Genomic DNA, 14,128 nt, shown 5'->3' on the forward strand with positions numbered 1-14,128 from the left:
GAACATGGTAGTATGTTTTGGAGCTGCCAGTTATTAAAGAATGTGAGGCAGATTGGTTACAAAGAGAGGTAATCAGTTAATTAACAGGCAATTGTTAATTTAAATAAATTTGAATATTGCCAAAAACTCAATATTGAAGGAAGTGTGAGTTAATAAGCATTAACTACTTCCGTAAAAAAACTGAAACCAGCATAGCCTTAAACCCAAGAATACGTCTGCCCTTAGCTGCCCCCTGCAATTAAAAATGCCCCCCTCTGATTAATCAACTAAATAGGGTAAATCCAATGGTATTTATTCACTAGCAGAATACAGATGGTGGAAACAATTCCCCTTTCCCCTCTGTGCACCCCATAATCTGCTGTAGAGGGTTGGGGTCTAGAGCAAGACTGGAGGGAACACAGAAGATTGCATGCGAGACAGGAGAAGGGTGAAACTCCATCATGCGTGATGTGGAATGTCGCCCACTTAACACTTCTGGCCTCTGTGTGTGCACAGCTGTGTTGTTAACACAACAGTGTATTATTGGGATTGCATATATTGATGACTACAGATGCTGCCTTCAACAGATAGGTTAGGTGCCTGAGGAGCAACTCAAGTTGTCTCCATATCAATAAGCTTTGGAGCTGCAAATGGATAAATTCTGTTATCGAGGCCAGATATACGTCCACTGGGCAAAGCTATGCAGCTGCCTAGAGCCACTTTAACAGCAAATGAATGGGACCCAAACCCACTGAGTTCTGTTCTGTGGTATAAGTTTTTTCTGCTGTTTTAAAAGCATTGTTTCCATGTTTGGGTGCTGGGGCATATATTCCCTGTATGCTTGGCCCTGGCATGGTGCATTTTGACCAATACAACTGGTGTAGGATTGGGATATTCTGGCACAGACACCTGCTGCATACAGACAATGATTGATCAAGTTAAAAAGCCAAGGGCAAGACTAAAGATATTTCTTGGCTAAGACAATGCTGTCACAAGTTTTTATATTCACATTTTAAAAGGTAGCATAGCCCTTAAAAGTTTATATCAGGACCCAACTAGAACATATGCAACACCCTAGTCTCATTTGCTTACAAACTCTGTTAACTAATCCCATACAGACAGCTCCCTAAATGGCACATTCCTTAATACATTCAAAATTAAATTCCCACAAGTGTTTGATACCACAATTCACTCATGGCTTCCCTAGTGTACTGTTTATCACACAAAGCATATTTGATTCATATGTGGAGCCAAGCAAGCTTGCTTGCTTATGGTACATTCAGTGGTTAAAGTTGCAGATCGTGGAACAGTCTTATCTTACTACATTTGCTAACTGCTTCCTTCAAACGGTCTGGATGCAGGGGCATAGCAAGGGGGGTGCGGTAGGTGCGGCCCGCCCTGGGTGTCCCCAGTGAGGGGGTGACAAAATGGTGGGCGACACTCACCGTGGGGCCTGCAGTGTGCCTGAGCCACGCTTCTCTTCTGGGAGTGACACGGTGGCTTAAGCGCCCGCAGGCCCAGCACTGCCCCAAACAGTCTGCCCATTGCCTCCCCCTCAGCTGTAGGGCGGCTTAGTGGGAGGACGCAGGCAGACTCCTTGGAGGCCCCGCGGTGCCCCCATGAGCGGCTGGCCCCGCCCCTGGGCACAGGGCACACGCGCCACCCCAGGTGCCCAATCGGCTTGCTCAACCACTGTCTGGATGCCAAACCTGGTAGAACTAAACTAACCCTTTTCTGACATAGTGGCTTTTAGGGCAAATTGTACACTGTACCTGAAGAATTTTATGTTATACAAGAAGAAACACTAAGCTGGAAGGATTGCCCCATTAGGCATTCAGTCTCCTCACTTTCTTTCTGACATAAAGCCTCCTGAACTGATGCTTGTCCATAATTTCGTAAAAGCTCCCTTCTAAGAAGATACATGTTCTGTTGGTAAACAGTTCTTACAATTTGTAAGATCTCCCTAGTGTTTAACATGGATCTGGTTTCTTGTAATTTTCACTACACACAAAATTGCAGCGTAACACATAAAAATGCCAAGAGCAGGGACATGTAACTCCATGTTCCTCAGTAACCCAATTCCAATCAACAGCAAAGTGCCATCTGAACTGCCTGTCCTATAGAGAGCGCAGGGCAGAGGCCTTGAGCAACATGCTAATCATAGAAATCCAGTGAAAAGCTAAGCAGCAGCTACACCAGAGATTAGAAAACAGGAAGGGTGACACTCCTATGCACATTCCTGGAGAATGAACCTAAAATATATATATTTGCATATTAATTTGGCTTATAGGGACCAAGATTTCTCCTTTATGGATGAGAGTCTCTTTGGGTCCTGGCTAGGCTAGACCGGTAGAATTTCTTCAGTGCAGAAATATAGACAGGCATTTCCGGCCAAGGCCTAGAGGCCAGAAGCTGAACAGAATCCATAGATTCCTTCGAACAGAATCGTTTGCAGAGATCACGGAGTATTTCAATAACCAGCTGAGAGAAAAGGTTGATCCAGAGGTTTTTCTCCAGGCCTTGAATGGAGCGAATTTGGTAAGCACAGTAGACCGTGGTAAAGATGAGCTTCTTGAATTCCTGTGGAGTTATAGGGGTGTCAGACTGTGAGAGGAAGTCCAGGTACTCTTCAATCCCGTCTGGGTTTTTTGGAATCTCATGCTGAAAAACCCGGAGCAATCGCTTGGTGGGACGCAGAGAGGCAAACTCTTCATCCTCAATCCTGATTGTCTCATTGGCCATAATTTCAATTCCTCTCCAAAGTAACTGAAAGAAAAAGAATAGAATTGTGAGGAGCAGCAGACAGTTTTTTCTCTGTGATAAGAAGTGATCATGCTCGAGAATTAATTTTTGCTCAGGGCAGAGTGGCTAATGGCCAGGAGGATAAAATTTGTCTTCTATTCTTAAATGTGACATGCCTTACCTGCTTGCGTCATTTGGGTTGTGTTATTAAACTATTCCTGACACCATTCAAATGGCTTGTTGTACAATCCATCTTAGATTGGCTCATGAGAATTAACTGGTGATAAAAAGGACACTTGGAAGTCCTATCTTTGGGCCAATGCAGGGATGGGGAACCAACATCCAGATGTTATTGAGCTATAATTCCCTTCATCCCTAACCATTGACCATTGGGTAGTGAAGTCCAACAACATCTGAAGGGTCACAAATTTCCATAGCTGTCAACGTTTCCCTTTTTTAAATGGAAATTCCCTTATTTTGAATAGGATTCCTCGCAAGAAAAGGGAAAAGTTGACAGCTATGCAAATTTCCCGTGCCTAGAGCTACATTAATTTTATCTCCATTCTAGCCCTGTGACTCCTTATCCAAAGTTTCCTTTCCAGCATAGCCTGTACCCATCTACAGGCATGTTGTCCAACTTGGGTGTCTTTTAGACTGCTAGGCATGGCAGATGGAGTGAGGGATCATCAAGAGAATATTGTTCACAATGGCAGGATTGTGGAACTATCCAGTACCACATCATTCCTGCTCCTAGAGGAGATTTGTTTCCTGCATTCCTGATTCTAGCTCTTCAAAACAAATAAGGGCAGGAAGTTCTGATACAGGCTAAGCAAAGCTCACAAACATTAAGTGAAGATTACTGCTCAGATACCCATCTGCATCTGGCTGCTTGAGACTTAAAAATGAATTGTGCTCCAATATAATAAATAGAGTGCATCACTGATATCGTCACTGTTTTGGTGGCAATGGTGTGTGTGTATTTAAGATTATTTTTTAAAAAGGAAAGGATATGGAAGGTTCACACATACAGAGGGAGAATAAATATTAAGCATGGGTTCCCTGTTGAAGGTTAATGGTGGGTTCCAGTTCTGAAGGATGAAGACTATCACCTTAAGAAATACTGCTGTTATAGAAAGTGGTGGAACAGCAAATGTTGGTAGCCCAGTACTGAATGTGTTCTCTGTCACTCAACTGGCCTGTTGCACAATGAGAGTTCAGAATCTTTCCATATCTCCTTCCTATAGCCCAGTCAGCTAGCTCAGTCTAATGAGCAGAAGTAGCCCAAGGCTGCCATCTTGTGGACTATAGTTTACATAAGCAGAAAACAGTGTTTCTCGGGAGTTCCATGTCTCCTCACTGAAGCTTCAGCCGATGCCTTAGCTGAAGTAAAAGAGAACCTGAGATCCTTAGTAATGTGGAGCTGCTGTAAAAAAAGGGGGCATTGTGCAGTATAATGATCTCTGTCGAAACTGAAGAGCCAAGAGAAAACAAATTGGAGCACTAATGTTATTGAGGGCCACTGCTACCATACCCTATACAAAAAATCTGAAATTTGCCTCAAGCATTGGTAACAGTAGCCAAGTGCTGTGGTAGATCTGCTTGGCAGAAGGTCCCAAGTTTAATCTTTGGCATCTCCAGGTAGGGCTCGGAATGTCCCCTGCATGAAATGCTGAATAATAATAATAATAATAATAATAATAATAATAATAATAATAATAATTTATTTATACCCTGCCCATCTGGCTGGGTTTCCCCAGTCACTCTCAAAAGCTGCTGCCAACTCAATACAGTGGTACCTCGGGTTACATACGCTTCAGGTTACATACGCTTCAGGTTACAGACTCCGCTAACCCAGAAGTAGTACCTCAGGTTAAGAACTTTGCTTCAGGATGAGAACAGAAATTGCGCCGCCGCGGCACGGCAGCAGCAGGAGGCCCCATTAGCTAAAGTGGTGCTTCAGGTTAAGAACAGTTTCAGGTTAAGAATGGATCTCCGGAACGAATTAAGTACTTAACCTGAGGTACCACTGTATATGGTAGATTCCTAAGCTCCTAGATGCACAGTGACCATCTTCACACCTAACCCAGCCACATTCCTCAGTACTAAAGAAGGGGCAGAAGTGTGTCCTTGTTCCTACACAATGACAATCACACTTCTCCTGTCACCAGCAAAATGAAAGGTTGGGTAGCTGTAGGCCAAGAAGTTGGAGCTGTTGCAGTGATATCGGCAGGGCATGCCAAAGGTGAAGGAACCTCACATCCTTTTCTTTGTGGATTTGCTTTTCCCTAAATTACCTCTAGTATGATGCCAGCATTCTCAACCCCATTTGTATCTGGAGCATCCTGGAGGTCAATTTGTTCATCTGGAAAAAAGAAGAGAAAATAGTATTTAAATCAGCATCTCTTCACCTATCCTCCTTCACATATATGTCTGATTTTCTGATATTTCTTTTAATTTGTGTTAAATATTAACCTGAGGTCAAAATCTCAGTTATAACACTTATTATAAAATAATCTTTATTATTATTTTTATTACAGTGGTACCTCAGGTTACGTACGCTTCAGGTTACATATGCTTCAGGTTACAGACTCCGCTAACCTAGAAATAGTGCTTCAGGTTAAGAACTTTGCTTCAGGATAAGAACCAAAATCGTGCTCCAGCGGCGCAGCAGCAGCAGGAGGCCCCACTAGCTAAAGTGGTGCTTCAGGTTAAGAACAGTTTCAGCTTAAGAACGGACCTCCAGAACGAATTAAGTACTTAACCCAAGGTTAAATGTTTAAATGTATACCACTTTTTATATGAAGATCACAGGGCGGTTCACAATATAAAAATACAAAATAAAAACACAAATACATAATAAAACAAAAACAAAACTAATAACCCACTTCCCAGAAACACATTTAAAAGGCCATAGAATGTTAATCAGCCAAACAGCTTGTGAAAGAGAAACGTTTTCACCTGGCACCTAAAGGTAATTAATGAAGGTGCCAGGCAAGCCTCCCTGGGGAGAGCATTCCACAAATGGGGAGCAACAATGATACAATTTGTGCACCAGTAAAGACAGATGTCAAATTTCTTCAATATAATGTTGTTTCATTTATTTAACAATCAGAGGATAGCTTTGATATTTACTTCATCATGGTTCTGTTCTCTCCTAGCTTCCTCATACACAACCCCAAAACCTCCCAGAGGGTTTCCCCTTCGAAAAGTTTCAGGCCTTTTAAAGCCGGTTGGACTAAGTCAGGGGTTGGGAACCTCAGGCCCTCCAGGCCTTTTCAGCTGGCCTGAGAGATTTCCTCTAGACAACGGCTCCTCTCCAGACCATGCTCCTCACTTGCCCTACTTCTGCACCTTTCTGGGTGCTTTGTCTGACTGGAGTGCATTGCTTGATCTGCAATAATGCCTCATTCTCATCAGGATGGAGAGACATGTGAGTAGGGACTCTGGCTTTTGCAAGGCTGGATTGTGCTGGGTAAAGCCAAGCATCACATCCATTCTTCCACCCACTTATGCCTCTGACTCCACCCCCCACTGACATGTCACACACACACACACACACACACACACACACACGTATGTGGAACAGGAAAGACTGCTTGGCTTAGAGATTTGGGGGAGTATTATTAATTATTATTATTATTATTAGGCATTTTCAGTGGGAGGTCTGTGCCCCAGTAGCCCCAGTGGACCAGCCTCCGCTGCATGCTGATAAAGCTAATAAAGTATACTGAAATGATCACAGTAAAACTTGGAACTATTTTGTTCAAAAGAACGAAATTTGCTGTAAGTGAGGTAGCCTGTTTTAAGGTCACGCAGCTTCCTCCATTTCATGTTGTTGTATATTGTTTTAACTTAGCATGCTAAGTTATACTGAAGTCTTATCTCATTATTTTATGAATTCATACTTAGCTGGTTCTGCATTTAATATTTTTCTCTGTTTAGGTATTATTATTATTATATATTTATTTATTTATATCCTGCATTTTCCCCTGGCAGGGACTCGTGCGCTCCATTGTTACAACCTGTAGGCTAGACCAGAAGTGGGGGCCTCGTGGCCCTCCAGATGTTGATGAAGTACAACTTCCATCAGCTGCAGCAAACACTGTGAGTGCTCAAGAATGATGGAGTTGCATTTCACCAATGACTGAAGGGCCACAAGTCCCCAAACCCAACAGTTCAGCTGTTCCCAGATTTCTTTGCTAGGACTGTGGGAGGCAGTACCAGGCCATATTTTGCAAGTGGAGTTGCATACAGAAGCAGGTCTGGAGTGCATTATACTGTGGAGTCCAAAACTAGGCAAGTATCCTGGAATGGCGTACCAAAGATGAAGAGGTTAAAACTGTGATAATACATTGGGCTAAATATTCTGGATATAATATCACTGGGCAACAATTTTTTTACTTTTTGAATGTTGTCTAGATTTCTACAACTGATTTAGGGTATTTTTGCATTGCTGAATCAGGAAATGGCATCCGTTTCTCTCCATCAGGTCAGTTTTACTGTAAACTGAATGGTGGGCATTGATAAAGGTAAGTACACGTAAATTGCATGTTGCTTCACCATTTTTCAAACTTCAGGGCTTGAACTTCTGTTTCTTGGAACTCCTGGAATGCTCAGTGGCAGGGAGGTCTCTCTTCAGAGTCCAACAGTAGTCAGCCATCATGACTGCGTCCCAGCAACCCTGAAACCTGGTCTCCATCTCTTTCATGTCCTGATGGAATCTCTCCCCCTGCTCGTCACTCATTGAACCCAGGTTCTCAGGAAACTGGTCCATATGTGAAAATAGGTAGTGCATCTTGACGCTCATGTTGCAACCCAGGTTTCTGAAAGCAGTCAGCATGTTGTTGATAAGTTCTGCGTAGTTTCTGGCCTTATTGTTGTCAAGAAAGTTCTTCACTACCAGAACAAATGCCTTCCACGCTTCCAGTTCCACTTCGTTCATTGACTTTCTGAACTCTGGATCTCTGATGAGCTGACGGATCTGAGGACCGTCAAAGATGCCAGCTTTCAACTTCTCCATGGTCAATCCTGGAAAAGCCTGGCACAAGTAAGTGAAGCAGTCACCATCCTTGTCCAGAGCCTTGGTGAACTGCTTGATTAAGCCGAGCTTGATGTGCAGCGGTGGGAAGAGTATTCTGTCTCAATTCCTCCCACACAGGCCAGTCCTTCTTCGTGTAATGCTGAGCATGGTCCCTACTATCCCACATGCACAGAAAACATGGGTACTTGGTGAAGCCAGACTGTTGTCCCAACAAAAAGTTCACCATCTTCAGGTCAACACAAATAAACCACTTTTGCTGATCATAACCAATTTTCTCCAGCACATACTTCACCGCTTCATAGTTCTCCTTCAGTGTACTCGAGTGAGCCAGGGGTATAGAGGCAAACTGGTTGCCGTTGTGTAGCAGAACACATTTCAGTGATCGCTTGCTGCTGTCAATGAACAGTCTCCAATCTTTGGGATCGTGCTGTGGCACTCCAAGCTTGAGCAGAAGTTGCGCAATATCTGCACAGTACACCAAGTCCTTCTCTTCCGAGAAAAAACGGAGGTACTCTTGATGCCTGTTGCAGGAGAAGCTGATGCGAGCACTGTCAGAGAGGAGGTTTTTTTCCTTCAATCTGGACGCCAACAGTTCGGCAGAGTCCTTTGACAAGCTGAGGTCGCGAACTAGATCATTCAACTCCTTTTGGAAAAATGGATGTGGAGCATCATCTTCAAGAACCACTTCTTCTTCTTCATGTCCTTCAACACTGGAGGCATCTTCATCACTAACGTCAGAAAGTTCTCCGAAGATAGGCACTGGAATTTCATCACAATGAGCTACAGGACGACGTGCTGATTGAAGATCAGGATACTTGAGGCTGCTCCGGTTCTTTCTGTTGATCCCAGCCACACCAATTTATGGAAGATTTCGAGGTTTTATGACTTCAAACTAATCCCTTTTCGACATAATCACCCAGAACTATCGGACCTGAATACTTCTTGTCATTAAAATAATCATTTCCAATCAAAACAATTATTCGACATGGCATTTTACCCCCACCAACTTCTTCTAAAATGCTCCACACAAGCATACATGTGAACAAAAACGTAAAAAATGACATGTGGCCATAGCTCAAAAACTTGACCTGATTGAGCAAAACCAATGTGATTTTTGGATTCAGCGCATCAGATTCATCCTAAATCAACTGAAAAAACACAGACAACAAATTTGTTGTTGACCAGTGTATTCAATTAGAATCATGGGAAAGGTTAGGGAAGGAAGGTATTAATTTTACTGCATGCAGCGCACTTAAAGAAAATGTTATGAAAATGATGAAGAGATGGCATTTAAGACCAGCTAAACTTGCCAAAATGTATAAGACAAGAACTAATGAGTGTTGGAAATGTAAAGAAAAGAAGGTGTCTTTTACCACATGTGGTGGACTTGTAAAGTGGTAAAGCTTTCTGGGAAATGATATATACCATAACGATTTAAAGCAACTGTTTAAAAATACTTTTGTTAAAAAACCAGAAGCCTTTTTATTGGGTATAGTTGGTGAAGAGATACTAATAGAAGATAAAAGACTCTTTTTGCATGCAACAAAGTACCAACAAAAGAAGAGTGGCAGTTGAAGATGATGGACTTTGCAGAACTCACGAAGCTGACAAGAAAAATCGAAAACCAACAAGATCAAACATTTCAAAAGGACTGGAGTAAATTTATACGATATCTGAAAGATTATTGTAAGCAACTAACATCACTAGCAGGGTTGTTTGAAATCTTGTAATGAGAAACTTTCTACCTTTCTATATGTATTTAAATTTTGAGTTATTTTGTAATGTGTGTAATTAGAATTGGAAAACATACAAAATGCATTGATATAAAGGTTAATTCTGAAAGCCAGGAGGTGGGAGGGAAGGAGGTCGACAGGCTCTAAAAAGCCAGGGACGTAAAGTGGAGTGTAGTGATATATATAAACTAGGAAAGTACCCTTGGGAATAAGGCACAGAGAGGCTTAGTGTATTCTTGGAATGAAAAAGCCAGTGGGAACTCCTGATCTACAATATTTTCATTTTTGGCACAGATGTAAAAAGTTAAGGTTCTCAACTCACAGAGGCAAGATAAGAACTAAAATAGAGGTTAGACTTGTTCTAGAAATGTATTTTCTGAATTTCATCATTGGGATTATTAGATTAAGCTAAGGAGGTGCCTGCGAGAAATATAACATCTGCTGTTTCTGTAACTTTTCTTATTGTAGACAGCTTCCAGCTTTCCCTTCTAGAGTAATTCTCCCCAGAGTCATGGAGAAAAACTCACAGAAGTTGCTTGGAGAATGAGGCTGTTCACTTTTGCTTAGAAAAGATGATGCCTCTAGCCAGGTTGCAGTCTCCTGATCAAGGCCATCTGTCTTCAATTTTGGATTAAAGCTCAGATTGCAGCTGCATTTCATTTCTCCATAATACATAATTCAGGAAGTCTTTTGAGACTGACAGGCAGGAACAGAAATATTCCATTAAAATAACACTAATGGTGAAGGTAGTATAGTTCTCAACATCTGTTTTGTTGAGTTCACCCAAGTGACTTCCAAGCCTTTAAAAAGAAAAAAGTTCTGTTGGCAATGGCAGGCATCCTATGCCTTCAGTAAATGATATGAAAAGCCCTATTTTGTGCCACCTTTAAAAGTGTTACTTTTCCCCTGGCCATTGCCACCCAGGGTGTGTGTTTTTGGGACCCATCCAATTATTGTGAATGTGGTTTGTTTTATACGGCTGTATTTTAAATTGTTGTAACTTAACCTTTAACATTTAACTTAATCCTTGTGGTGAAGTATAATAAATTGAAAATAACAATAATAACCCTGCCACTTTTTTTTAAGGCACAAGAGCTGCTTGCCTAACCAGGATCTGGCGACTTCACATTTGATTACCTTACCAACGCAATCATGTCACTATGGTAAATTCAAACTCCTGCTTCTGAGAGTGAGGTATCAAGAAAATGGCTACGGAAATTCAGTATATAAATAGACCAGTCAGAAACTAGGCCCCTCTGGAATTGTTAGTCCGAAACCATTTGCCATTTTGTGACTGCAACTGTGCAAGCAGCAATCGGAAGCAGAATACAGCAACAGAGTAAACCACTGCAAAAATAATAATAAAGTCAAGATTTTCTCACAAAGCACCTGCCTCACAACTACTACCTATGTTTGAAGGCTGCTGGAAAATTCCCAGGTGATGTTAACATGCTATTAATTCCAAGAGAGAAGAGCTGCGTGAGTGTCCCATACAAACAGATGCTTGTTTCAGAGATTAAACAGAGGAAAAGTTGTTGATACTTACAGCATTCCTTAGAAAGTATGTGAAAGAGGTGTGTGAAAACTCAGTAGAAAGTATCTGTGTCTGTTTAACTGTCTCACTCTAGGAAGATCCTGACTTACTTTTTTTGGCACAGTAGCAACCCTTTCTTGAGTTTTATCAGATAACCTTAGTCCTGCAAGAAGCCCATGAAAAACCCTCCACTGGCACTCATGCACAAAATAGCCTGAACGGTTGCATTGATAATAACAGAAATATATTGGCTGCCCACGGCAGAGCAGCCTTCTCCAGTTGTGAGTGAGCTTCCTACCTGTCTGTCTCCGGGATCCAGCAAACACACAGAGCATCAGAGCCGCCCACAGGCAGGTTCCAAAGTGCAGCTGCAGCATCTGGGCCATGTCAGGAAGAGTCCTTACCCCTTTCTGCAGATAAAACACTTTGGGTGAACCTGAAGTTGTTTACTGCTGTGTAGTTTCTTTCTCCTCTCCAATAAATTGCTGCTGAGACAGCTGGCCTTTCTCCAATTCCAGCCCAGGGCAGGGCTTCCAGTTCAATTCCCAGTTCCTAACAGATTCCATCATAATGCAAAAGAAAAAGAAAAGAAAAAAAACTTTGAAGGCTCAGGCTCCAGATTCTCCAAATGCTCTGCCAATGCAAGTCCCATTTATTTCCACTTGGAGCATTGGGCTGTTCCTTATTTGGTTTTTGGCTCGCCAGGTTAAGACTTTATGATTCTACCCCTTCCCCCAACCAGCTGCGAGCTTTTAAGAAAAGAAAGAACATGCTCTTAAGAACCAAGGATTTATACTGACAATTTGAAACGTGCATGGCCATAAACTAGTCCTCCTTAGAAAGGCCCGTTGATGCTGCCTGAAGGACAGTGGAAGTGCAGCTTGTTTCATTTTGCTTCAAGTCATTATTTTCCCCCTCAAAGTTTGCTTTCCAGCACTGAAATCCAACTGAAATTCTGACATGCCACAGGAGGGTGGGGCTGGCAAATCTATGCCAGAAAGTATTCAGTAGAGAGGAAAGAAAGGTCATTTCTTCAACTCCGTTGCTCTTGGAGGAGAAAGAGGAGTACATTGACCTGTCAGAAACCAACACACACCCAACCATCTCCATCAGCCAGCTGTCTCCACATGGGAGGACCAGTTTTAAGAAGTTTGATATTATCATCCATTTCAGCCATTCATAGGAATTTTCCACAGCACTTTCCCACCCCCCTGGATTTCAGGAAAAACAGGATTTATGACCTATAATCCTGCAAATCCATTATGGCACTCCAATTGTTGTTGGGACTACATCTCCCATCATCCCTGAGCATTGGCCATGTGGGCTGGGGCTGATGGGAGCTGGAGCCAACAACCGGAGGGCCTCAGGTTTCCCATCTTCTGCTATAGAATCTCTCTCTTTTAGCACCATCCCAATGTTTTTAAAGGGTTGCTGGAGTCTATATATTTAAATAATTTCATGGAGTAGAGGACTGGTAAGAAACTTTCTGCACCTACCCAGTTTTTTCCCCTTCTATCAATATCAAAAGCTTATAAAGTTTGACCCAATGCTGTGGTTCAGTTCACACAACAGATGTTTGCATGTGCAACGGAATTCCCCCTTCTTCTCCCATGCAGCCCCTTCATGCACCCTCAACATGTATCCCAGAGGGATGTGGGTCCTTCCAAAGCAGATAGAGGAAAGAGAGGGAGGGTTGTGCCAGTGTGCAAATGGTAATCCACTTGTGCAGCATTGAAATACAACCCAAATCCCATATTGACACACCAGTATCTAGAGGGCCTTGATGTTGTGTGTATTTCAAACCTGTAAAGACACCTGTAGTAGTTGCCCACAATCCTCTTCATTTTCATCTTTCCCAGCTACTGTATCATTTTCAGGTTTGGGGCCTCCACAGGCTGAATCTCTTCTTCCTCACATTAGGGAGAGAGACAATAAAAATGCCACAGTATCTTAACTCTACCCTTCTTTCCATAAAGAATCCAAAACAGGTCTAAGCACACACTAATCCATGGAGTTCGATTCATTGCATCTAAACCAGTTTTCTGGAAATTTTACTAAATTGGGTACTATCTAGAGGTGCATGTGAGCAACCTCTAGAACATGTCTTCTTGACAAAGGATCGCTGAAACATCAAAAATGGCCCTGGACTTGTCATTTAAGTTCACTCCAGTAATTCTTGACAATCTGCAAAGTGTTGCAAAGGCACAAATCCACTGTAAGGAAAATGGCAAATGCTCCCCATTATCTAGAAAAGGGGAAGATGTTTGGCAAGATTCGCCCACCCTACTCCCTCCAATGCAAAGTGGAAAGCACTCTGTAGCTGATTAGCTCCACATGTGCTGAACTCCAGCTGCTCAAATCTCTGCAGTGAGCTTTGGCACAACTTCTGTTGTCTCTCAGAAGTCCCCCATATTGCTGCAACAGCAGCTTTTTTAAAACAAATGCAATTTAACTAGAACAAAAGCTTAAAACATCTGGATTCCAAACATTGTTCTGGGTTCAAACCCTCAAGAAAGGAAACTTTCCATATAATATATCTGAGGTCAAATTAAATCTATTGTTTGCAGCCCTCCACCCGCTCATCCTCCCCCTTCTCTTATATCACACTCGGTCCTCTGTTATAGCCTATGCTCAGGGATGGTGAACCTGTGGCCTTCCTGATGTTTCTGGACCGCAATTCCCATCATACCTGACTATTAGCCATGTTGGCTGGGGCTGGTGAGAACTGGGGGTCCAACAACATCCAGAAGGCCCCAGCCTCCCCATTCCTGTCCTAAGCCCTGCAACCATCTATGCCTTGCTTCTGTGTTTAGCTCACTTTTGGTGCTAAATGTTTATTCTCAGTAGAGGGGCAACCAGAAAACCACAACTCATATTGTTCCACATTTCAAGAAGCAGCCTCCTTTATGGCCACATTCATTATTGAGTAACGAAGCCATATGCTTGCGGTCACATTTACTGCAGCATATTGGGGTGGGGGGTCACAAATGAATTGGCCGATAGAGACATTAATAAAATGTATCCAACTTCATGGCCTAGAAAATTTATCAATAACCCGCAGCCACTGCTGCCAGTGTCCTCCAACAGCAGCTGCGTGAC

At 42.5% G+C, this 14,128-nt stretch overlaps 1 protein-coding gene across 1 annotated transcript; it reads right to left on the reverse strand.

Annotated features, from left to right (window-relative positions):
- Nucleotides 1–91: 91 nt before the first annotated feature.
- FAM180B (family with sequence similarity 180 member B) lies at nucleotides 92–11,875 on the reverse strand. Its single transcript, XM_081856488.1, has 3 exons — nucleotides 11,328–11,875; nucleotides 5,016–5,083; nucleotides 92–2,745 (listed from the first exon to the last, which is right to left on the reverse strand). Exons 1-3 carry the CDS (start codon nucleotides 11,413–11,415, stop codon nucleotides 2,287–2,289), a joined length of 615 nt encoding a protein of 204 aa, XP_081712614.1. The 5' UTR covers nucleotides 11,416–11,875; the 3' UTR covers nucleotides 92–2,286.
- Between the last annotated feature and the right edge of the window lie 2,253 nt (nucleotides 11,876–14,128).

Source organism: Podarcis erhardii, assembly GCF_964252035.2.
Source record: "Podarcis erhardii genome assembly, chromosome: 1".
NCBI lineage: Eukaryota > Metazoa > Chordata > Lepidosauria > Squamata > Lacertidae > Podarcis > Podarcis erhardii.

Bases quoted from the DNA above. Each gene is read 5' to 3' on its own strand.
- FAM180B (XM_081856488.1), bottom strand. From the start codon at position 11,415: ATGGCCCAGATGCTGCAGCTGCACTTTGGAACCTGCCTGTGGGCGGCT. The intron at 5,084-11,327 runs GTAGGAAGCTCA...TCTTTTTTCCAG, and splicing joins TGGATCCCGGAGACAGACAG to ATGAACAAATTGACCTCCAG. The intron at 2,746-5,015 runs GTAATTTAGGGA...TTTTTCTTTCAG, and splicing joins ATGCTGGCATCATACTAGAG to TTACTTTGGAGAGGAATTGA.